Source organism: Taeniopygia guttata, chromosome 2 (assembly GCF_048771995.1).
Source record: "Taeniopygia guttata chromosome 2, bTaeGut7.mat, whole genome shotgun sequence".
In the NCBI taxonomy this organism is placed as follows: Eukaryota; Metazoa; Chordata; class Aves; order Passeriformes; family Estrildidae; genus Taeniopygia; species Taeniopygia guttata.
The window spans coordinates 17,543,931-17,568,463 of NC_133026.1; the positions used below are offsets into that span (position 1 = coordinate 17,543,931).

The 24,533-nt window shown below is 37.8% G+C and overlaps 1 protein-coding gene across 6 annotated transcripts in view; it reads left to right on the forward strand.

Moving 5' to 3' along the window:
* ARHGAP21 (Rho GTPase activating protein 21) overlaps positions 1–24,533 on the forward strand; it is a 112,210-nt gene that overhangs the window by 11,771 nt on the left and 75,906 nt on the right. The window contains exon 1 of one of the 6 annotated variants that reach the window (XM_030264516.4): positions 15,484–19,091. The exons of the other annotated variants lie outside the window; for them this stretch is intronic. Coding sequence (XP_030120376.4) covers positions 19,008–19,091 — 84 coding nt within the window. The 5' untranslated portion in view covers positions 15,484–19,007. Of the gene's footprint in view, positions 1–15,483; positions 19,092–24,533 lie in introns of those variants that run through there. 6 annotated transcript variants of the gene reach the window in all.

Below are 24,533 nucleotides of genomic sequence, written 5' to 3' on the forward strand. Positions count from 1 at the left end.
CATCAGGATTCCTTCTGCTTTCAGGAGATTCTGTACCAAGCTTGATGAAACAAGGCAGCTGTTGGTGATCAGCAACAGGAAATGGAGTTTTTCAAATATTCAGGACTGGGCCTATTTTTGCTTCTTGAAGATACCAAACTTATGTCTGGTTTTACTCGGTTTTGATAAAGCTGTTGCATCATATTGGTGTAATGTTCTCCAGTTTTAATAAGCTAAATGAAATGCACCATTGCTGGCTTTTGTGTTCACTCTATCTCTTCACCATTCCCCTCCCAGCTGAAGGAGAGCTCAAGATGACTGGGAATTGTACACACAAGTTATGTATGCTGTTGTACTTTCATTTCTTTTCTACTTGTTTGCAGTCAGGCAGGTGCTTTTTTTGTCTGTAGAATAGTTTTCTGTGCCACCTTTTTAGTGGCCTGCATTAATTTGCAGGACGTAATTTTTGATTCCAGGTCTTTTTGCAGCAGCAAACTCAGTAAACCACTTAGATCCCGTGGAAAACTCCTTTCTCCTTTTGTGGTGAATGATGCTGCTGGGACTTCTGTTTGCTGTGGAATAGTTACTCCTCTTTCACTCTATTTCTACAGCTTAAGGGAAGGAGATAGCACTTTCAGAGGCTACACAGCAAGCTACATAGCTCCAAATGGATCAGTCTGGGTGATGCAGGGAGAGGGAAAGGACTGGAGGGAGCAGCCCAAAATGAAACTTCTCCCCTTCCCTAGTCCTGAGAATCAGTTATCCAGAAGGTAAGATTAAAAAAAGGTAAACTTCTACCTCAACAACTAGGAAATGAGATGCCCGCAAAAATAGTTTTGTTGAGATGGGATTTTTGTCATTTGTGGGTGGGTAGACAAATAAACTCCACCCCCAAAAACTATTTTTAAAGCTAGATCTAAAATGTTAAAAGGCATCTGTGGCTAAGATGGTTTCTGGTCTTGTAATCAGTGATTCATGACTGAGAAACTAAATTCTTTAATGCGAGTGAGTAGAGACTGTGGTAATATTAGACAGTTACTCAGCAAGGCGTGTTCAGGGTAAACAGTCCTCACTGGTAAGTTTGTCTGTGGAGAATCATTTTTTCCTTGTTTCATTTAAATCGTAGACTTGGATAAACTTAGGAAAAAATCTTGTATTCAGTTAAGAATTCAGTGATGCCTGTTTTTCACACTATCCCGGTGTGAGTTTATTTGGGAAAAAGATTCTCCCTTTGCAACTCCCTCAGCATGTTAACCTTTATACATTCCATGGTCAACGTTCAGTGGCTTAAATTTTGGATGATGCAATGTCAGTAAGTAATGTAATGGTTGTCTGTAAGCTTCTTTACAGTTCACAACGGGAATCAAGTTTGGAAACCAGATTTTTTTTCTGTGTTAGGTTCTGTGTCTGCTGTGAGGGAGGCAAAGCACAAGCACTACAATCATCTTATTTTGGATAGTGCCAAAAAAGTGGATAATGATGTTTTAGTGTGGTTTTTTTTTTTGTTTGTGGTTATTTGGTATGTTTTTTGGTGGTGTGTTGCTGTGTGGGTGGTGGTTTGTTTGCGTTTTTTCTTTTTTTAAATTACTGGATTTTTAAAAAATTCAAACCATTAATTCTACCAAATGAGTTAAGGGTAAGGCATTATGTGTGAGATTAAAACCCGGATTTGTGGGAGTGACTTGACCTTAAATTCAGTTAATGCTGTGGTGACTTCCCCGACTTGGATAATCTGGTCTTGCAGATTTCTCTTTTCCTGCTTAGGACCCATCCTTTCATTCCTTGGAAAGTGCTCTAGTCTTCCCTACTTTTGTAAGTGGAAAAGCTGGGATTACAAGAATATGTCCTGAACTGAATCTTGCTAACATTTTCAAGACATGAGGAACAGTGGTTGTCCTTCTTTGTATTCTTTATCCCATGGCTCAGTTGTTTTTTGTGGAACTTGATTTCTTTATCGCAAAAACACTTCTCATTTGGGAAAGAAATATAACTAGTTGTATCTTGGAATGACTCACTAGAGAATGATCTTCCAGTTTAGTCTTACTGCTTAATAAGGCTGTTCTGGCCTATGTGCACATTATTTCACAAGCCTGTTTTTCTCTGTTACCTTATTTACAAATGGCTGTTTCAAAGTGGCAGTAGAGGCTTTACTTTTCCATTATACTGTTTTGTACGTTGAGTTCCAATGAGTTCTGAGGAGTTCCATTGTATTTATTGTTTTAAATGGTTGAATTCTGGATTATTTTTTATTTTTAAGAGCAAATTCAGGTTAGATGATTTCAGAAATGATAAAAAATATGTCAGAAGATGTCTTGTGTTGTTTATTTAATAAAAGTTTTTAATAATTGGTGAAAAAAAGTATTTGGTCTAATTTAAAATACTAAAAAAAGGGGGAAATTATATTTATTCATACTTCATAAATAGCCTGTATAAGTATTTTCAGCTGGAGATGGTTCTGGACTTCAGCAGGCTTTGAATCAGTGCCTCTAATAAATGAGCCTTTAGGAAAAATCTTTAATTCTTTTCAAAATCACTTGTGCCTATTCTGTTCTTTAATGCTGACTGATTTTTGTATTATGTGCTAGAATATAAGTAAATAGCTTGAATTGTATACTTTCTTCAAACCTTTTGGAGAGATCAGCATCAGGTTTAAGTAAAAATTACCCAAGCAACTAACATTTCTTCACTTGTTAGAATAAAAAGCCTACAAATACTATTTCTCTGTATAATGCTATAGAAAACCTGACATGCTGTTATATATGAAGTCACAATGTGAAAATATGAAGAATGTGAAAATAACTGGATATTGAAGATAAACATGGTGGAAGTAGATAAATTTGTTTGAGGAGCACAATTTTTGTCTTTTTATATAATTCCTTTATTCTTACTCAAATTTAGAGGGTGAGAAAGCTTGTCTGTTTAAAGGAAATCTGTGAAGAATGAGGCCTACTTTTTTGAATGTGTACGACTAGAAAGTGTTTTAGGTATATCTCCAAAACCAGGCAGATAAGACTCTTTGTTGGAAAAGTAGAACAGGTTGTGAATTTAGAAAACGGAAATTTAATCTTAAAAAAACCCCAAAAAAACCAACAAAAGCAAAACTAAAAGAAATTAATGAGCATCTTTCCATAGCAAGTCATGGACTAAAGTATAATTATACTTCATCTAGTATCTCCTTCCATCATTAACAGACTTTGCCTGTTTTAAGAGAACTTTGTCTTCCTGGTGTGGTTTTGTTTTCTGTAGCTACTGCAGGATTTTGCCTGGAGCCTGGAAATCACTGCTGTACCTGCAGCAGTCTCTTTTCAGTGTTAGATCTATGACTTGGGAGTTTCTGGCCCTCTGAGGGCAATATTGAGGTGAATTTGTTCTTCTGTTTCCTCCTTCCTTCCATATACATGTGATTATATGTTATAATTGTGAAAGTGGTTGCTAAAGCCAGAGGAGGATACACTTCTGTACTTATGTTGAAAGTGCTATGTTTGTGTTAGCAGGGGGTGTTGCAGACTGTATTGGACAGGGACAGGTCGGGGATGTTAAGGATTTGAGCTAGAATGTAGCATTTCACCAAAAATAGTCTGAACCTGATTTGCCTGCAGATCTGATTTGTGTAACTGCTGTAAAATGCTTTTTCACTACTGAAGATATGGCACAGATTTAAAAACAGTTTTCACAGTATCAGTGAATCATTGAGGTTGGAAGGCACTTCTGAAGATCATTCAGTTCAGTAAACTGGAGCAGGCTATCCAGGATGGTGTCTAGGCTGGTTTTGACCACAAGTATGGACACTCAGCAGCTTTTCTGGCAGTGTGTTTCAGTGTTTGATGATGTTTATGGTAAAACTTGGGTGCTGGTGGTGATATTTACATGGTTTTTCCTTTATTTCAGTTTGTTTCTGTACATTTTCTAATTTCATATTTGGCCTCCAGCTGTACCTCTTCCTGTTGTTCATAATCCCTTCAATTCCCAGTTCAGTTCACTGTTAATTTTTATCTGGCCCATACGTCATTAGTTTGTCCATAAGAACATAATAAAAGACAGTGTCAAAACCCCCCTGATGTCAGGGTGAAAAAATACCTGCTGCTCTTCTCTCATCTACCAAGCCAGTCAACTGTTTACAAATGGCCATCAGGCTGATTTAAGTATGTTTTATTCTTGATAAATCTACCTTCTTGTCCTTTGTATGTTTGGAAGCCTTTCTTGTTGCCCTGCATGTCCAGTAGCAGATCAAAATCCAAGTAGGTTTTAGCTTTCCCATGGGCTTTGGCTTTCCTAACCCCTATCACTGCATGCTCAGTGTCTTTGTTTCTTCTGGATCACCTGGATTATGCATGTGATCCTTGTAAATTCCCTTTTACATTTGAGCTCAGTCAGAATCTTCTTGTTTGTCTCTGCATGCCTCCTGCCACCTTTGCTTGATTGCTTGCACACTGGTGAGGACCATTCTTGAGCTTGTAGGAGATCCATGAAAATCAGCCAGCTCTCCTGGACTCTTCTCCAGGACAGCCTCCTTTGAAATTCTTCCAAGCTGATCAGTGATCAGGCCTGTTCTGTGGAAGTCCAGGGTGGCTTTGCTCTCTGCTCTCAGGATCCTGAATCTTGTTCTTCACAGTCACTGTAGCTAAGGTGGCCCCTGAACTTCGTGCTCCCAAAAATTCTTCCTTTTCTGTAAATATGAGGTTTAGTAGATTGCCTGTTCCTTTTTGGAATCTCAGTCACCAGTGTCAGTCTGGAAACCTACTGGATTGCTAGTGTTCTGTGATGTTAATAAAATCATTTAAAATAATACATATTTCATTGCATATGTTTTTTTGAATAACGCAGTTCTTCTGAATTGGTCTTGTACAAGGTAAAGCCCTTACAGGCTGTTGGCTGGGAACTTTTACAGGGGAATTAAATGCAGAGAAAAGGAAGTTTCATTAGAGGATTAATCTGTTTCATGATAGGGCATAATTTGGAAGCCAGGATGTAAATTTGAGAAAATCAGTGGAGAGGTTTGGAAAAATACTGTTGCATAAAACTGAAACAAGAGCTTGTATTCCTGCAATTAAGTAATTTTTAGTTATTACTGATGTCAGTTTAGTATTGTTGATGTCATTTTTGAAATCTGGTTGAAAGTATTTTGGTAAATTGTGCTGTCTCTATGTCTTGCTGTATCTTAGTGGAGTGCAGGTCTCCTATCGTCGTTTGACACGATATTTCGTGCAAGCACACCCAGGTCATGGAACTTCTGCCATTTGGCCTGAAGTTGCCAAATGGTGATTTTTTAAAACAATGATTTCTCACTTGAAAGATAATGTTAGGAAATAAATTTTTTACAGATACAGTAAAAAATTAAAGCAAAAGCCTCCAGAAGAGAGCCAAATATTTTTGCACAGGCTGATTACTGTCACTTATGTAATGAGGAGCTTGGCACATGTGTAGTAGTTTATGATTGATGGGTCACAGTGTGTGTACTCACACTTGGGACAAGACTGGTAAAATACATTCCTAAGATATACTGTGAGCTTAATTTGATGTTAGGTGAAATTTTTATTAAGGGTCAAGACCTGCTGCTGGCAGAAAGAAGGTCGTGGTGACACAACCTATTTTCTTGCAGAAATGTGAGCAACTCTGAATCTAAGCAACACATGGATTTAATTCATGTGAGTTTGTTTGTTATATAATCAATAGTCAACCTGTAGTTTTCCACTGATAAATCTCCTGCTTGTTTCTTGGTTTTTGCTAGTCTGTTGCTTTCTCCCTTTATTCCACACATTCAACTATGGTTGCTTTTCTTTAATTTCTTTTTGAATGTTGTACTTTTCTAGAACTTGTTTCCTAGGATTTTTTGGCTGTAATATTAGGACTCCCCTGTGTACTGACAGAAGTCCGATACCTGATATGTTACAATTGATTTAGGACTTGCTTGTTAAAATGGTATGTTTTTCTTGAAATGGTAATTTCATTAAGTTTCAGTGGCACATTAATTTCAGACTTTGAATGTAGCTCTCACAGACTGTCTCGAACTTGTCGATGACATTTTGTGTGGTGTGTTCTTTTACATACAGAAAGTGTGTTGGTGGTTGAACAGTTTCTCAGTCTGTTGGAATACATTGTCTCAGGTGGGTTTATGAACCATATCCTGGGTTTGTGCACCTGAATATCTCAGGTTGTTTGTATCAGTCTTTAGTTAATAAAAGTTCCTTTGAGATTTTAAGTGCTAGTACATTTATTCCTTATTTGCCAGGAGTCTTTAGAGGGGGAATTTTTTACCTTTTTAATTAGTTCTGCACTGTACCCTGATCTTTTCAGTTAAAAAGAATAATAAAAAAATCCTCGACCCTTTATTCTATCCAGCTTTTTAGACAGGGAAGCTATTGCTCATTGATGTACTTTGAGTTATTTTATTCAATATAGAGGTAAGTTTTTAATGTGTGACAGGGTATTCATGTTCATTTAAGTCTTTGTATGCCTTTTGTATATTGTCAATCACACCTGCCATGCATTTTAAAGATAAGGACCACTTTATGCCCTCTCTCATCCTGTCCTCTTCCTACTGAACTGTTGCTTCCTCCGTTGCTGCTTGTTTCCATTATTTAGTGTGTGGCAAGACCTTATCCTTTAATGAGTAGAAGACTGAAAGGGCAGGGAATTACATGCTGATTTTTCAGCTCTGGTGGTGATTGATCCAACACTTCAGTGAGGGGGAAAAATAATTTGTATCAGTATGAGTAGTGCTGCTGATGTAATTGTTGTTGCTGTGCTTGTGTAGCATATTTGGTTGGTCATACTGTTCACAGTGTTTGTGAACATTTGTACTGTGTAATATCTGAGCGTGTTGGTGTCATTACCCATCTGTTGGCAGTTGTGTTCCTCCCAGAAGACCAATGCCCAGTGTTTGGCCCTCTCTGTGGGACATGACAAACTGGAGAGAGGGAAGGCATTCAGAGCCTGGAGTGCCTGCCTGGACAGGAGGCCGCTGACCCCAGCTTTGCTCAGCCTGGAGCAGGGAGGGCTGAGAGGGCAGGTGGATGGGGCCTTCAGCCTCTTGAAAGGGAAGGGATGAGAAAATGGATGTAGTAAAGGAAGCTCCAGGTGAGCACAAGGAGAAAAAATTGCTGTTTAGGGTGGTTAAACATTGGAACAGCTTGTGAGAGGTCCTGGAACCTTCCTCTTTGGAGACTTCTGGGACTTCACTGTGTGAAGACCATAGCAGCCTTTTAATCAGCAGTCTCCAGTGTCTGCGATTAGGGCTGTGTGTTTGTTGATTTTTCTTGGAAGAAAAGCATTGCTGCATTGTAAAAAGTCTTACTGGCATGTCCTTTCTAATAAAAATGAGGTGTTTCTTAATATAGTTATGTGATGAAAAAGACACCTGCCTGTGCCTATAGACATCTCTAAAAAATTTGAATTAGATTCAATGCAAAACACTGGTGTGGGGCTTTTTTCTTTTTTTTTCCCCCTGAGTCGCACCTGTATAATGCCTAATGAAGATTACATTTTCAGTGTAAAGTTCAGTGAAATTGTGTTATTTTGGACTAGTCTGTTTTAGAGATAAAGGTGTTCTAGGGATAAGAAAAAACCAAACAGGTGGATAGTGCTTGGTTTTTAGCCTGTATCAAGAACTTCAGTGAGATGGACTGCAGAGGATGTGGCTTTTCATCATCCAGCATGAGTTTTTACTAAGCTGATGACTAGGTCAAATTTACAGTTCCTTTTTATTGCCTAACTTTGGAGGATGAAGTTTTGGTAAAGAAAATGGTAATCAGGTTGACTTTCTTCAAAACTTGCAAAAGTTTTGTCTATGTGTTTCCTGTAGTAACAGCTTTTTTCAGGTTCAGCGCTCAGGAAAAATGAAGGTACAAATTTGCTTTCTGGAGTTTTCTTTCTTACTTTATCCTTATGTTGGGGAATTCCAGAGATTGTATTTTAAACTCAGTTCTTGGAAACCCTTTGTATTTTGTTTCATTGTGCCATAACTTTTTAGTGTAAATAATTCTCTCTGTCAAGACCTTGGGAATAAGGAGTAGAAAATATGGACTCTAAGAGTGATAAATCTGAAGGAAATGGTGGAGTTAGGATTTAGGCCATTGTACCACAGCCACCTTGCTTGACCTTGACTTATTAATGAGATCAATGGATGTTATTACTGATTTCTAAATAACGTTATGTGCAGAGTTGGAGATAGGCTTGAGAGTACCTCTCGACTTGGTGGGATGGGAATCTGTTGGCCAGAATTTTGGTGTGGCTCTGCTTATACCCTTTCGTGAATAGCAAACACCCCAAAATATTTTTAAGCTAAAAAAAAGAGATTTTGCACAGCTTTCTCCTATATAGAAATCTGAAAGGAAAACAAAATTATTTTATTGGTTTAGAAATTAGGGGAATATATCTCCACTCCCTACTGACTAAATCAGAGCATGTCCTTGCTTCTAGAATTAGCTCCAGATGAGGCTTTTTATTTATTTGTTTTCTGTTACGAATTAAATAACGATGATATTTCTCAGAAACCAGTTCCTTCTAGTTCATAGGTAGGAAGTTTTCCTGCAGTCTCCTCTGAGGCCTGGCTGCACTTCTGCTGGCATTCTTAGTAGTCTCTGGCTGAAACGGTTCACTGAAGGGGCAAGCAGTAAGTTGTTAGGCTGGCCAAGGTCATCACTTCTAGAAATGTCGTGTAGGCTTTTGGAAACTGAAACTTAATATTAGTTGGACTTTTTGTGCTGATGAATGGTAATGTGCTAATATGAGCAAACTTCTGTTTTTTAAGATGCTTCCTGCATTTAGCAAACATTCTCCTTGTTGTAACATTTCAGAGGATACCCTGACTTTTTTTCTGAGAGTTTTGGAATGATGAATTGTGCCACCAGCCTAGTGAGGTTTAAGACCATAATTCTAAGCAACACATTATTACTAAGATCTACTTAGATACCATCCCCGCAGAGCTACATGTGTTGAGTTCTGTGGTTTTTTGCAATCAGTGTATTTCCCTTTAGTGGTAAGCACTAAAAATTACCCTGGGTTCACAGTGTAATTGAAATGTTGAGGCCAGAGGGTGAAGCTATTGACTTCCTCTGTAAATGTAATGGGGTAGTGCTTCTAGTTGATGAAAAGCAGTTCTTTGCCAGTGCTACAGTAGTGTTTTGCATACTGTGTGTTTTTGTCATAAAAGTTCCTCTTATCCTGTGGTTAAGAAATAAAAGGGTTTTAAATTCCATTGTATGAAAGAATTATTAAGTATTGTGTCAAGTCTCTTTCATGCCACAGCTAATTTGCCTGTTACATAGAGACAAATTCAGACACCTGGCTTCTCTGCACCTTGGATCATTTAGATGTGCTGTGCGGTAATTTCACATAGTAATTTTTCACGTTGCATCTGAAAATACATTCTGTTGTCTCAACTGTAAAAAAAAAGTGGGATTTCAGATGTACTCCTTTCTTCAACATAATGCTGCCTTGAGCATCTGCCTGGTCTGTATTTGCTGTTTTGAATTTCCTAACTAGATGCTTAGATGCTAGAGCTATACCTTGTAAAGAGAAGTGCAACAATACCTTTGCTCTGCCTGTGTTTTGTGAATTTGAACTTTTGCTCCCTAGGAAAAAAAAATGATCTTCAGGCCTACAGACATACAAAAAATGAGGAAAGTGAAGTTTAATCTATTGGAAAATGTGTGTTGATCAGAAAAAGAAAAGTTATTGTTCCACCTGTACTCGCATACTTTTTTGCCAAGAATATTTCTGATTTCATAATTTTCAGTTATGATTCTTCCCCTAAAGAATGTATATAAGCATTATAAAATCAAAATGTATTAAAAGCATTAGCTTATGCTTCTGCAAGTTTCTTCTTTTACTTTTGATGAAAATATCATAGTATCTGCATTTCTGTATGATAATTGCATGCTGAAGTAGCTGAAGGCAGTGCAGGTGAAAATGCAAGGCTCATTTTCTTCAGGCAAAAGATAGTGTCAGAAACAAATGTTGTAATGGAATGAAGAAGTAAAAATTCTTGAATCTGATTTATTTTGTTCATGGCATCAGTCTGCCCATCTGTTAGTTGCACTGCAGTTTCTCTCGAAGGTCCCTGGCCAATTTTGGCCAAATTTCAAGTCAAGAAGATGGTCTCAGAGATAATGTAAGTGCCTGGAAATTCATAGTCACTCAGTAGGAAGATGCATTTTGTCTTAGACTGGTTAATGCCTTGCACTGAAGGTGAGGTGGAGGAGCTGTTGTGGCCAGTCAGCCCACGTGTGACTGCCAAAAAACCATTCTTTCCCTTACAGGGGATCTGACAGCATGAAAGAAGATGGGGGGAACAAGATGTATGAGACTGAAGTCAGTTCTACTACTCATGTAGCAACTTGATATGTTTAATTTGTTTCTAAAATAAACCTTAAGCCTTCTTAGAATTCCAAAGCTCCCTGGAGTATTTGTTAACTTCTTTTAAAGAGTATTTTCTTCCAAGTAAATCTATCTACCTTTGGATGAATGAAAACTTTTGAGAAGAGATGGAAATTTGCACAATGGTGGGGAAGAGCTTTGATCAAGTCTATGTACTTTATAAAACAAAAAAGAATGGAAGTCATGAAAGTTAGTATCAGATTGTGTCCCATGACTGATCTGATAACACTGTTCATGCAAAACGGGGATTTTCCTAATAGAAAAAAAGTATGGGAAAATGGAAGGAAAATCTGAATTTTTTAATCTCTTCCAGTTAGGTAAATTGCCTAGAGAGATTACTAGATATTATAGAGGTCAGTCTTTGAGGTTCTTTTAAAAAGACCAGAGTTCAAGCCTCTGAAAATGCAGCATATGGAAGCATGCTTATATGGTCTAAACTATTTTTTTTTTTTTTTAGTACAGGGAACAGAGGTGTTTGATTTTGTTGTTTGTTTGAGATTCCTTATCTTCCTTCAAAGGAACGAAAGCTTCATCAAGTTCTAGACAAGCCTCTGGCACTGTGCAAGTTCAGACTTTGGGGACAGTCAGAAGAGAAAGCTAGGCATAAGTCACCAAGCTGTATTAATTAACAAGCTGTTTTTATTTAACTCTTCTTCTCTTGGGAGTGACAAGTGGTGATATTTGTTTCTCGGCTGGGTTCTGTAGCTTGTGTGTGACAGGACTTCTCTGTACTGCATTATGTTGCTTGTAATCAATACAAGTTGCCTGCCAGATTTGAAAACCTAACCCAGAGTAGCTTTGTTTGTAGCATATGTTAGCTGGTATATTTACACTGTACCCTCCTACAAAAGGGAAGTAGAAGTGCAGGTGGGAAGAACGTTGGTCATTAGTAATCCAGTGTCTTAGAGTTTATGTCCCCTGCCCATGTATCTGCAGGAAAAAAGGTACTGACAAAGGGCTTGGGACTGCACTGAGTAATTCAGTATAAATAATGTTTCTGCATGGCACCTTCCTCTGTAGCATTTGTGTAACACTAACAATGTGGGAGTTCTACTCAATCTGTACATTTGAGACCACAGGTAGGAAAAGGGGAAAGGCTTCTGTGAAGGGTACTTCGAGATCTCTCTTGGTGTAGAGGTGAAGTGGCCAAGGAGGGTGTTCAGCATCATGGTCCTTGCCAGCTGGGATACAGCAGCCTTAAAAAGGCTTGCTGTAGGAGCTTAGGGCTCTTGCTCCGTGGGAGACTTAAAGGAAGCTATTAAGGAATGTAACGTTCACTTACAAGTTTTTTTCCTAGGGTTTTGAGAACATACGTACAATGGCTGATCATTACTTGAATTCTGGGAGAGCAATTCTAAAAGAAACTCACATTGTCATTCTGAAGTCTAACACCTTGAAGAACTAATGCTGAGTTTGAAACATTTTGACTCTGATAGTGCAGGTGGTAAAGTTTAACACTATAGAGATGTCCAATCTGTAAGGGTATGTTATCATTTAATAAAAACATACTCATGGAAAAAAAACTGTATGTTAAGAATAGCAAAATAAGGATGTTCTGTGAAAAATAAGATCAATAATGCTATGTAATATGTTTTCCAGCATGCCCAAACTGATTTTCTGGGTTTTTTTGGTTTTCAGTTCAGTCAGTGAACTAGTTAAGTGAAAGAAATGTTTGGAAATTCTTTGTTGTAATTGAGGTTAGACTTCTGCTTTCTGAAGTTGGAGCTTACCTTTCTGACTGAGAGCTCAGTACAGTCCCTTTCTTGTTTCACTGGTGGACTGCCTTTCAGTTGAGGGAGAAGGAAGGGAGAGGAAGCAAATGTGATTATTTTGCTAGGTGATAAACTCAAGTTGCTTCACATGTGCTCTAGTAATTTTATTTTAATGAAGATTTAATTTTTTTTCATTTTAACTGGCTTCAGGAAGAGCTCAGCTCTTCTGATTGCCCGTTAGGTGAGGTTATGTTAACTTCAAAATTTGTACTTGGTGTTGAAGGACAATTCAGCTGTTATTCTCTATATATCAGAGTTGTGTTTTGAAGTAAATTATGTAATCAAGTACTGAGAACATACTATTCTAACAGAAATAGGAGGATTTTATTGAAAATATCTTACTATTTCAATAGTTCTTGTGCTTACCAGCAGTAATATTTTTTAATTCTGGTTCTCTTCTTACAGTCTGAATGCAGAGAAGGCAGGAATATGTCTGTGTTCTGATCAGGCTGGCACTGTTTCTTGAGTGACATGGGTGTTGCTTAGTGGGATTGTCTTTCAGGAAGGTGGTTCTCTGTACACGAACAGTTCAGCCTTCTGAACACCCTCTGGTCTCAATAAGAGGGCTGTAGGTGAAGGTGCTTCAAGTGTGGTCACAATTTGGTTTTATCCTAGCCTTATATTTAGAGATTGCTAGGTTATTGAGAAGACGTGAATGTATTATAATAGATTTGCTATTTAAATAAATGTCCCAATAAATGGGAAGAATTGTCTCTGTAATCACCAGAGGTAACACTGTATTTTCTTATGTGTTTCTATAGGCATTAATGCATGTAGGGATTCTGCTTTATTACAATAGAAGTTTTAGCATTCTGAAGCCCTGTCTTAAGCTGGCAAGTAACTTAGTTCTGGCTTTGTGCTGAGATCAGAAAACGGCTGAGCTGATCGCATGGCGCTGCAGTGTAGTGAAGAATGGGAAGACAACAGGAAGTCCCTGTTAGAATTCTTCCTGTGGTGGTGCTCAAGCAGTTGTGAACCCATATGTGTTCAGATAGGATCGCTAATATTGTAAGTGAATAGCCTTCTGTAAAAGAAAATGTGTGTCTTGTTGATACCAAAGCCATTACATTTGATGTGATTTAATATAGATGCTTTTACTATCATTCCTGGGGGTAAAAAAAGAAAGGGAGACCTGCCTACTTTCTAACCTGATCATGGCTGCATCATTGCTGGTGTGTACACTGTCTTCTAGAGATTCAGATGTAAGCTAGAAACAACTAGTAATGTATCTTATAGTTATTGTTTTCATGGGGCCAAATAAGTAGTGATGGGTAGTGCATTATGGTAGGAATTAGCATGGCAGTTTTTTTCCGTCTGTGTTTTGTTCGGACATGAAAAATTACCATGTAGAGACATTTCAAATTAAGTCACGTTGCATTTTGTCTTAGACTGGAGATGATGTAAAATAACCAGGTGAATAGTACTAATGTGATCTAAAATGCATTTGACAAATAGACTTCTGCAAAATTTTTGCTAGATTTTGCTGTTTTAATCCTCTGCTGATATAAAAACTAAAGATAGTGAGAGCAAGTGGAAACTGAAACAATAATAGTATAGTTGTGTGAACACTGGATTGGATGAACAGGAATTTCCACAGGAGCAGTACATTTGCCATCCAGGAACTTGCAGGTGAAAAGCAAGTGATCTGCTCTTGAGAGACATTGAGCTCTTTGGTAGCAGTGATGATAGCTTCAGTAAACTTACATGTTCTCAGGAGCTTGGTCTCGTTAGCACCATAAAGGCTCCCAAGTCCTTAATGGTGTGACAGAATATACTTTGCAAAAGAGTACATATGGCTTTTATTTCTTACTCAGTCCTCACTAAACCTGGCTGTGCATTTCTTGGCTAGAACAGTGTTAGAATCTTGCTTCCAGTTTCTAAAGATTGCCAGCTGCTTTACTAGAGTGCAGTTTGAGGAATCAAAGTATATTTGAGTATATTCATTTTTATGGGATAACATGCAAAATGATACTTTCCTACAGCTAAAGCTAGTCAAAAGTCAGGTTTTGTTTGGATGTTGATTGTTCGCTGAAACAGAGAGATCTGTGGCTGAATATGTCAGATAAAGAAAAGGAAATGCTAGAAGTTGGTTAAAGAAAGGAAACACAGGCCTAGTCTACTGAAAATGACTATGGCTAAAATCCCAGGAAGTGGGCACTATTTTAGCTTAACTGATGAACTGAACTGATTGCTCAAGAGAAAAGGAGTTCACCGTGCTGTGACTCAAACTGACAGATCAATCCTGCTATCGCATGTCCTTCGAGGAAGCAAACGTGATGGTGAAGTTGTCTTGAGAGTGGGTGCAGGGGAATTCTTGAAGAATTAGGTAGCCAAATAGATGAGTACCTCACCGCATGAGTTTTTAAAACAATTACTAGGACAACTCTCTTTATATGATTTAGATATTGTGAATGTGTTTGCAGACTGTTGAATGCTATGTTTACAAAATGTATCACAAAATACATTGTTGAATTCATCTAATGGGCTTATACATTGATAAAATACAAGTTGCATTTATGCAGAAGAAAAATGACAGTTATGCTAATCTCAGTTATTTTCTTTTGCCCTGAGTTTCTGAAGGAAAAGTGGTATGTCTTGTGCATTCCCTTAGTTTCTCAGGTTTTGAGAAACCAGTAGAATGGAATAGAAAATATCAGTAGAATTGTAGCAGACTGGTTTGCATGTGTTAAAAAGCCAGAAATGGTACTGTTCCACCTGTTGTACGCTGCATTTTTTCCCCCTAAGGTTCTCTTGTGTTTCTAATTCTACGAACTGTGTTACATCTTAAAAAGGAGTTGTTACAGAGGGAAGGAAACAGTCCAGATATTTTTTTTCCACTATGGAGGGAGATGGCTTTTGTATTTACTGTTTCTTCCATTTTTAAAAAAATGTTCAGAGATTTTTGTAACAATTTCAATCATAGGAAAGAACTCAGAATGGAATCATTTTTCAGCCTCTTCCTGCTGTTGACTTGGTTTGTAGGAACTTTTTTCCTTGTCAGCCTTTGAGACTTAAGCAATGAAAACACCTTTTCTTCAGACACATCTTTCCTTTTTTGTTCTTGTGCACGTCTCAATTTCAGTTGCTAAAACTCCCCCACATTTCCACCAGAGCTTCACTATCATCATTGTCAGTCTGCACTTTGTTAGTGAAGGATTTACCCTTTCAAAGAATTGTTGCAAGTTCTGAACAGCACCTTCCTGGTACATGCTTCACTGTGTGCTGTTGATGTGCTGACCCTTGGGTATGGTTTGCGTATTTACTCATGTAGAAAAATATCTGGAGTTTTAGGGAAATGGAAGCCCTTCCTTTGTGTGAGTATGAGCAGTTCCTGTTTCAGGAAGCTCACTGCAGTTTTTAGAGAAGAGTCTAGATACTTGAGGGGCACAATTTTAGGGAAATTAAATGTTCCTTTATAACCTTCTAGAATCTGCATACGAAGATGGAGAGTTCTGAAAGAGATGAGGAAGTTGTTTGTGAGCTGTTTTTAGTTTAGTTACCTGAAAATGTTGAGATCTTAAACTTGATTTTTAAGCAGGAGAGAACACTGGACTTGGCAACAGATGTGAGAGGACATTGAATAGGTTCTTGATTTTTTTATTTAATAAATTGCATAATTGATGTTCAGCTTCATTGTGTTCTCGGAATCCTAAGTTGTCCCTTCATTACTTAGAGAGGCATGAAGCTGACCAGTGGTAGAACTTCAAAACCTGGATGACATTCATCATCTATTTTTCAGTCAAAGCTCAGTGTATGATAAGGAGCTCTCTGAGCAATTGAGTGCTGGACTCAAATTTTCTGTGGACACTGAGTCCTTTGGTGCTCACTAATGTTGATGTGTGTGATCTGTCATTCTCTAGTTATGCCATGGGTGCATCTTTAAATGCTTCAAAATGAAAATTCAGTGTATAAGCATTGCTTTTATATTTTGAGCAAAAGTTTTTAGAAGTTTAATGCTTACAACAAAAATTATTTCAGTTTTACTTCTGTATTAAACTTTTCCAAGAAAGGCATTGGTAAAATGAATGTTGAAGGCAAAAAGGGAAGAAGACTTCTCTTGATTTTATGCCTTTTTTAAGGAAGCTTCATACATAGTAACTATGCTTAGGAGGAGTAAAAATGGTCTCTGAAAAAACATGTTAACAGTAAAGAAAATAAGATTAGAACCGGGGAGCACTGAATTAGTGGAATTTGATTTAACATCGTGCCAGGAAGGAGATTTAGCTCTTGTAAATGAGGGCAATTGTCAAGCTGGTTGATGAACAGTTTACAGTAACAGCAGATTCAAATTTACAAGCATAAAGACTGATTGGAGAAAAACATTGAGACAGTCCATTTTAAGCAATAGCTGAAATTTACTGTGGAAGGTGCTGCTCTTGCTGCAGTTTGTGAATTCCTTTTACCTGAGGCACCTTAGTAAAGACTCAAGCTTGAGACAACTTGTCCTCAGGTGTTTCTTGTGCGTCCTGGAATTTACAGGCATTTCTTACTAACCTTTGGCAGCAGCTGGCAGGCTAAGACTGACTGACTGACTCTGAAAATGTTCTCCTACTGCTCTGTATTGCTATTTATGGTTTTATCTGCAATATTTAAACACTGTCCAGATTGTCAGAGATCAGAATAGGTTTAGGATTTCATTGAAATGGATTTGAAAATGAATGGAAGGTAAAGGGTAAATAATGGCTGCTGCCTTTGTGGAAAGAGTTACACAAATTTGATGCTGAGTTGTAACTGCTGTTTTTTAAATAATAACATACTGTACAGTAGGAGATTTCTAATATAATACGTTGAATACTTCATTAGGAAGTTGAATGCTTCATAGGAAATTAATATGGAGTGATATTTGATGAATCTAAAAGTAGATAAATTATAGTAAAACCAATCACTGCAAAATTGTATTAAAACACTGTTTAAGAAGAACTTGGTTGATGTTGATTTTAGTATAGAACAGCAGTCTTCTCTTAATTTTCCAGATCTGCTTTCCCTCTTCCCTCTGCCTGTTTTAGTTGGTGACAGCATTTTTCCACAGTCCAGCAAATGTGCAGCTGGCTGCATTTCCAGCCATGTGTAGGCTGCCCCACATGCTCTGCCAGCATCCCTGCTGCCAGTCCTGCAGGGTGCCAGGTCCTTCCTCGTTCCAGTATTGCTGTCCTGCAGACTTCACTGCCTCAGTCTGCTCTGGCATCTCTGCAGTGACCCCCTGCTCTGTAAAACCTTCCCAGACATCCTCTCCAAGATTTCTCAAGCTTGGATAGTAAATGGTGTCTCTTGTGAGGAAGTGTATCTGTTCCACCTAGTAATAGTTGCTAAGCAGGACATTTCTTCTAGCCACATGTCATGTCAGCCCTGCCTGCTTCATTACAGACCACCTAACTGGAGATGTTATTGTTCCTTTTTTTTTTGACCTGAGAGCACATTAGTTTTGTGCCATGTTGTTGTTCTCCCTTTTGCACAATTAGGTGTTGTAAATGTAATAGAGAATCTCCTGCCATATCTCTTATCTCTCTTAAAATGAACCAGAATAGTTTTGGGTTTTTTTGTACACAACAGTGTCTTGGAAGTTTTCAGACTATTCACATTGGCAAGAAGGGAAGAGGTTGGCTTGGACTCTGGTATTAATTTCCAGGGTCCTTTGGATGAGAAATTGGAACAAGATTTTTTTAATTTGGTTTGGTTAAAACAAATGAAGCCTTATTTGTATAACTGTCTCAAAGTTAGAGCTGCTCTTTGGCCACACCATTTGTTTAACTCTCATGTACGAGTTTGTTTTATTTCCAGACTGCTTTTATAGCACACATTTTCTTTGACATTTGGAGTATTTTTCAGTCATTTGGCCATTACTGAACCAAAGGGTGAATTGGCCACTTGTTCCCACAACCTTTCCTCCATCTTTTCCCAAGACAGTTTTCTGTTTCCTGCATCTCATGGATGTTGTTAGATAATTGTATCATTTAAACTGAAGGTTACTCTAAGTTGATTGTGTGACTAATCCAGTAGTTTGTATAGTCCCCAGATAAAATTAGTATGTTTCTGCAGAAACACATTTCCTGTATTTCTGAATCTCACTTTGGAATGGGAATATTAGGTAAGCAGTCAAGATACAGTAAGTGAGGTTCATGCTAAAATAAGATTGTTGTTTGCAGATTGCAAAAAGGGAATACATGAAGGAAGGAAGGAACTTTTCCAGTATTTCTTCAGTTTCTCAAGATCCCTTTGGTGTTGCAGCCCTGACCTATAGGATTGTCATCCTTCATTACAAAAGGCTGGCAGCATATCTGTGCAATGCTAACAGTACTTTTACAGGTTTAAAGAGAAGTCTGCTGTTTAAGAGTAGAAAGTAGATAAACCTGTATAATTTTTATGAACACTGTGCCGTTCTCCTGACTTTAAAAAGTTGCATGTATTGTGCTGTTTTTAAAAGAGGCATCCTAAGCTTTTGAATCTTATTTACAATATAGGGAGCCATCATCACAGCTGTGCCTAAGGAAGTTTTAAGATTGATATGATGTGAATTATGACTCTAAATTGTTTATATTTAGAGTGATTTCAGCAGGAGCAGAAATGAAGGGGGTAGGGAAAAGAACAAGTGCAGTTTGAGAGTGCCTTTGTTTGCTTTTGTCTGGTTTCTTAGGATGTTCTTATTTCCCATACATTCCCAAGAATGCATAATTTGTCAGCTTCGGAAGTATTATTTTGAATAATGTTACGCAATTCTGTCAGTTTATCTTGTTGACTTGACACATAGTTGGGGTGGGAAGGGAGACTGAACAGGAAGGAAAGTCCTTGTTCCTGAATGTCGTTGCTGCACAGCTCTCATATCCTCGAGGATCACCCGGACAAAAGCTGAGTCAGAGCACAGCAGCACTGTGCACCACAGCAATGGCCCAGTTCAGGATTTTGGACTGCGTGATCAATCACAACTGGAATTTCATATGTAACCTGTACTGTGCGTGGAGTGATCAGGTTTGTTGTTTGCTTATCCTTGCATACAAGATGATTATATAATTTAGTATAAGGGGAGAACAAAAAGGCTCGGGTTGATCTCCCCACCCCCAATCTTACTGAAGATGAGCTGTTAGAAATGCTGCTATTTACTAAGGAGTTTTTTAGAGATAGTAAGCATACAAAACATGGTTTGGTTATATAATTGCTTTTTTAAACACTTTGAGTACTTTAGTTTTTTCTCCTTAGAGTCTTATGCTTTGAGGGATTTTGTTTCATGAATTGCACAAAAAGGTAAATACAATGTACAGGAAGGGGGAGATATACCAAGACAAAGTAAGTTGTTAATAAATATAAAACTGATTTGTTTTCTTGCTTTAAAAAGACCGAGCATTTGGCTATTTCAAAATACTTGATCATGAACAGGATTAAAATAAGTGTGAGGGGGAGTTTGTTACCAGTTTTTTCTTTTGATATACGGTATTAAATAGCTCACAGGATTCTATTCATTTTTTAATATGGACAGATATGCTTCTTATTCACTACTTTGCTGTAGAACTGGAGGAGAAAAAGGCCAACAAACAAAATTCCCTGGATTCTGAATGAAAATGTTTTAAAATAGAATCCACTTACTAAAGCCTTTTAAATAGTGTATGCAGTTGTAATACTGCTTTAAAGTTACTCTAGATATTACCTATATTTCTCATATAACATTCAGCCAGTCACTGAAGAAAATATATTTAATTTTTATTTGTTGTAAGGGGAAGGTAGGCAATCCTTATAAAGTTGCAGTTTCAATACAGTTACTGGACATGGGTGATGCAGAATTTTTTTCTACTATGCATAGAGGTCCTTTGAAATAATCTGCCACTTAAAAATGCCTGCAACCCCTGTATGTCACATCTATACTGAAGCTTCTTAATCAGGAAAATACACTGCAAGGTGATCATGGTGGGGTTTGGTTTTGTTTGTTTGTGGGTGTTATTTTAGTTCTTTTGTTAATGGTGCAAAAACTGATTGATGGTGCCTGGGTTTTCAAGTAATCTAATTAATGTGACAGGCAAAAAGTATCTTCTATTGAATTTAAAAAAATTCAATAAATTGAAAAAAACAGAGGAAACATGATACATTCTCTTAAACTTTTAATTTTTACATATGCCCAACTATTTGGTCTGTTTGCTTACATATGAGTAAGAATTCACAGTCAAATGCAGTATGACAATTGCTTCCCTTGCTTCAGAGGAATGAAAAGAAATAAGAAGAGGCTTTGGATGTGGGCAATCCTGCAGAGTTTTAAAGTGCATTGGAGATAACTAGAGGGAAGGGAAAAGAGGATTGCTTTTTGAGCATATTGAAGTGGAAGGTTTTAAAAAAAACCCAAAACACTACCACCCCCCTCCCCCCCCCCCACCCCCCCCCGCCAAATCCAAACCCCAAACACACTTCCCCCTTCAAAACCACCCCCCCAGCCAAATCCAAACAAACAAACAAAAAAACCAAGCAAAGAAAAGCCACCAAAACCCCCTCACCTCAATGCGGAACAGGGTTCACATAATCTAAAAACTGTTTCTTACCAATATGGAAAGAAGAAACAAGCTTTAGATTCGTATACCCTGAATTAATTGCATGCTTGAGGTAGTAATGGTGCAAAACTGTTTGATCTTGCTAGATTTTATTAAGTAGACAGTGCAATTGTTATGTATGTTTGGGGTTGTTGAGTTTACTTTAACTGAGGTCCAGTCTCTGTAAACTATGCAATTTAATGAACTGTTGCTGATACTTTTCTTTGAAATGAAGCTGGAAGTTTGTTTATGGGCTATTCCAGTGCCGCTACTCTGCTCCTGCTGCCCTGAAATGCTGTGGCAGAAGTGGAAGCTGTCAGTCCTGAGGAGAGCTGCACGCTGCTCCACACAGCAGTGCTGCTCTCCACCTTTCCCACCTCACTGTGTCCAGGCAGGCTGCTGGTGAGAAGGCAGATGAGTGACCTCTCACATTTGTGTCACTAATAATATCTCAAATTTGGTTGCAGTCATTCTAAGGATTTCTTTTGTTTTAATTGTTCACCACCCACTGCCTTGGCTCTGGAGCATATACTTCCCAAAGCTTATTTTTTAAAATAGGAAGTGAGCAAGTATGAAATAGCAGGGGTATTTTATTTTCTTCTATCATAGTGGTTTAAATTTTAGAAGAAGTATTTTCATGGTGTGACATTAAAGTTGCTTTGGCCACCTTTGCCCTCTGATACAGCAAACTGCTATGTGTATTAATATGTTTTCAAAGGATATACAGTGTTTCATACTAAAACAAAAACCCTTAAAATAAAATTATTCTCTGATGTAAATTAGTGAAGTTCTGTTGGCATCGATGAATTACAGTTTTTAGTCCAAACATTGTATAGGATTGATGGGTATCACATGGTGATCCATAAAGAGCAGGTTGGAAGCCTTCAGTGACAATAAACTTGATTGCTTGCAGTTTTTCATCCTTTACTTTTTGTTCATGGGAGAACTGCACTTCCAATGTAAAAACTCATTTTTTAAAGTGAGTTACTGCAAAGTACCAAAGTGCCTTGCTTCTTGCATATGTTGTCTGTGACAATTGCCTTGTGGGACATGGGGTAGATTCGAGTGTGACAGTCTTACTGGCAATTCAGAGCTTCAGCATGACTGCAGATGTAGAATTAGTGAAGCTGAGTAGTAGGTAAAAAGTTTGTATTTATGGGGGACCTCGGCACACAGCTTTATGTGGAAATTTATATTTGTACTTATCCAGATTGCCCTAACAGTATCATAGATGATTAATTATGTTTTTAATATAGTCTGGTCCTAATAAACAAGGAATTTTTAGTGTTTTTTTCTTAAAGAAGAAAAAAGAGAGAGGGTGAGAGTGCTCTAACAACTTAAAGCTTTTTTTTTTTTCATATGATAATCTGGAGTTGTAATCTTGGAATGATAACTTTAGCATGCTAGCTGTGGTCAAAGAGGAGTTCCTCAATGAATGTATGGAAGATCTAGGTAATATTTTTCCTCAGTAATGTGTGAACTAGACTCATCCTCAGTAAGATGTAATAGGAGCTACTCCCTCTGTCCTTGTCCTTTATGAGCCTCCAGCACATGAGCAGACTCTGGAGATGCCTGGTGTGTCAGTTGACCTTGTGGCCATGATGAGATGCAATAGAGCAAGTATGCCTAAAACAATAAATTCCACTGCTTCAGATGGTTGGAAGAAGTACTGGTGAGTAATATAATGTAGGTGATACAGTGGTTTTGGGTTTTTTTTCCTTCTTTTTATCACAAATGCCTTTCTTTCATGTGTTAGGTAGGAAACAGTAGACCACAAATTAAGTGTAGGTTGTCTTCCGACCAGCACAGAGCATAGGTCAGCACTGTGCTCTGAGGAGACTTCTGTTAGTTTGAGGAGGGCAGATCAGATCTTCTCATGTCCTGTTCTCATAGGTTCTTTGATGAACTGCATCTGGCTTTTTTTTTTTTTTTTTAATCTTATTGCTGCACCCTAGTCTCTAAAAATAATTATAATATTCTTTCAGCCATGTAAATACTTAAATCTTGGGTTTTTCAACCAGAGGTAGGTATTTTGCAAATTCCGTAAACTTGCAGTGGTCAAATTTCACTGCACAGGGTGGGCCTCACCCTTGCAGTTGTTGGTCTTGGAGAAACCTTCTCATCAAAGACTATTTTGATGTACATGAAGATTTGTTATTATGTGGTGACCTAGCAGCCAGGGTGTCTGATTCCTGTTCTTTTAGCTGGAGTTCATTATTGCAGGCAGCGTGAGAATGCGATGTTGCAGTGCGAGCCTGGCTCTTGCATCACTGTTGTTCAAGCCCCGGAACGCAGCAGTACTGCAGCAGCTGGTGCACTGCAGCTATTGCCCTTCCTCCGGAGAGTCTCCAGTGACATTAAAAATGCTTTTTGGTCTTCCAAGTGTGTCATTTGGAGGATGAAATAACAAAGATGTCTGCATTTCTTCTGAGATATTTGCAGCTGATAATGGTTTTGAAATGCGATATTTATTATCTTACTATTCTGCTGCTGCCTCGGAGAGGGAGGGAGGCAATATGATAAAAATCTGTCTCGGTAGCAGTGCAGGGTGTGCTGTTTTCAGTTTAAGCAAAAAGTGTAAAATCATTGCATGAAACAGCTGGTGGCTTAACTCATTGTGGAAATTCATATTGCTGGAGAAACATTTTGTAATGTCCAGAAGTACAGGGAAATAACTTGGCAACAGTGAGCAATTTAAGGCACAATAGGCATGCAAAGACAAGTAGTTCTTAAATAAGCAAATAGATTTGTATTAAAATAGATTTCTTCTCTCTCCCCACTCCAGCTTCCAGACAGAGAAACAAATGTAGATTTAGTTACCTGTGTCAACCATTCCTACTGATACACGCAATGCAAACTGTGAGGTCACATATGATCCTGCCATAAGTCAATGTTCAGAAGCTTTTGGATTTGCAGTTAAACTGAAAATCCTGTGGACAACTTTCTCCTCTTTATCCTCTTAGTGACATCCCTGAGCATAAAGATTTAATGTATTTTTTCATGTTAATGACTTCACACTCCTTTTTCAAGCATTTTCCTGTGCATTGTATCTTTGTAAATGAAGTTATTCACTGAAAAGGCTGCTATTTTTCCTGTTATATATGCACAATAGATTACAAATTTAGAGGTCGGTCATAATTTAATTTGGGTGTTTGGATATGTGGCTTTACATCTGTGGATGCTAATTTTATTTTATTTTGCTTTACAATGGAGAAGCATTTTCATTTCCAAGTTTAGGACTTTGAAACGTAAGAGTGTGTTGATTTGCTCATTATATAGAATGTTGAAATTAAATGTCTTGAAACACAGTATCAGGATTGTTTTTAAGTTTTGAGTTTAAAAGAGTTTATTAATGAAGTATTAGAAAGTTTTAACACTTGAGTATCTCATGCTGTATGTAGATCTGTTTAGAGGCTATTTTTGAGGAGGGAAACTGTGTATTTGAGGACGTAAAGAATCTTGTCTCACTGGTCTTTTTTGTGTTTTGAGCCATGTTCTCTGTGTTAAAACTCCTATGCCGTTATTTAGCCTTGATCCATACAGTTGTTCTTAAAACTCCCCCCAAATGTCCAGGTAAATCTTCTACAAACGGAGTCAAATTCTGGAATAACAACGCATGTGCAATAACCATGTTTTTAAGGTTACTGTTTAGCTTTGACATTGAAGGATCAAATCCCTGATCTTCCAAAGGCTTCTGTTTGGCTTTGGGCAGGTCAAGAGAATTTTCTGGTATACATGAAATAAAATCCCAAGTGAAGCTGCTGTAGTGCAGTACTGAATGAGCTTAAGCCTTAACAGCTTGAGTTACCAGCAGGTACAGTGATGCACTTAGGCAGATGAAGTGATGTGTCTAGTCTGTAAATGATCTAATTTTCTTGTTTTTAGAACAGAAATGAGCGTG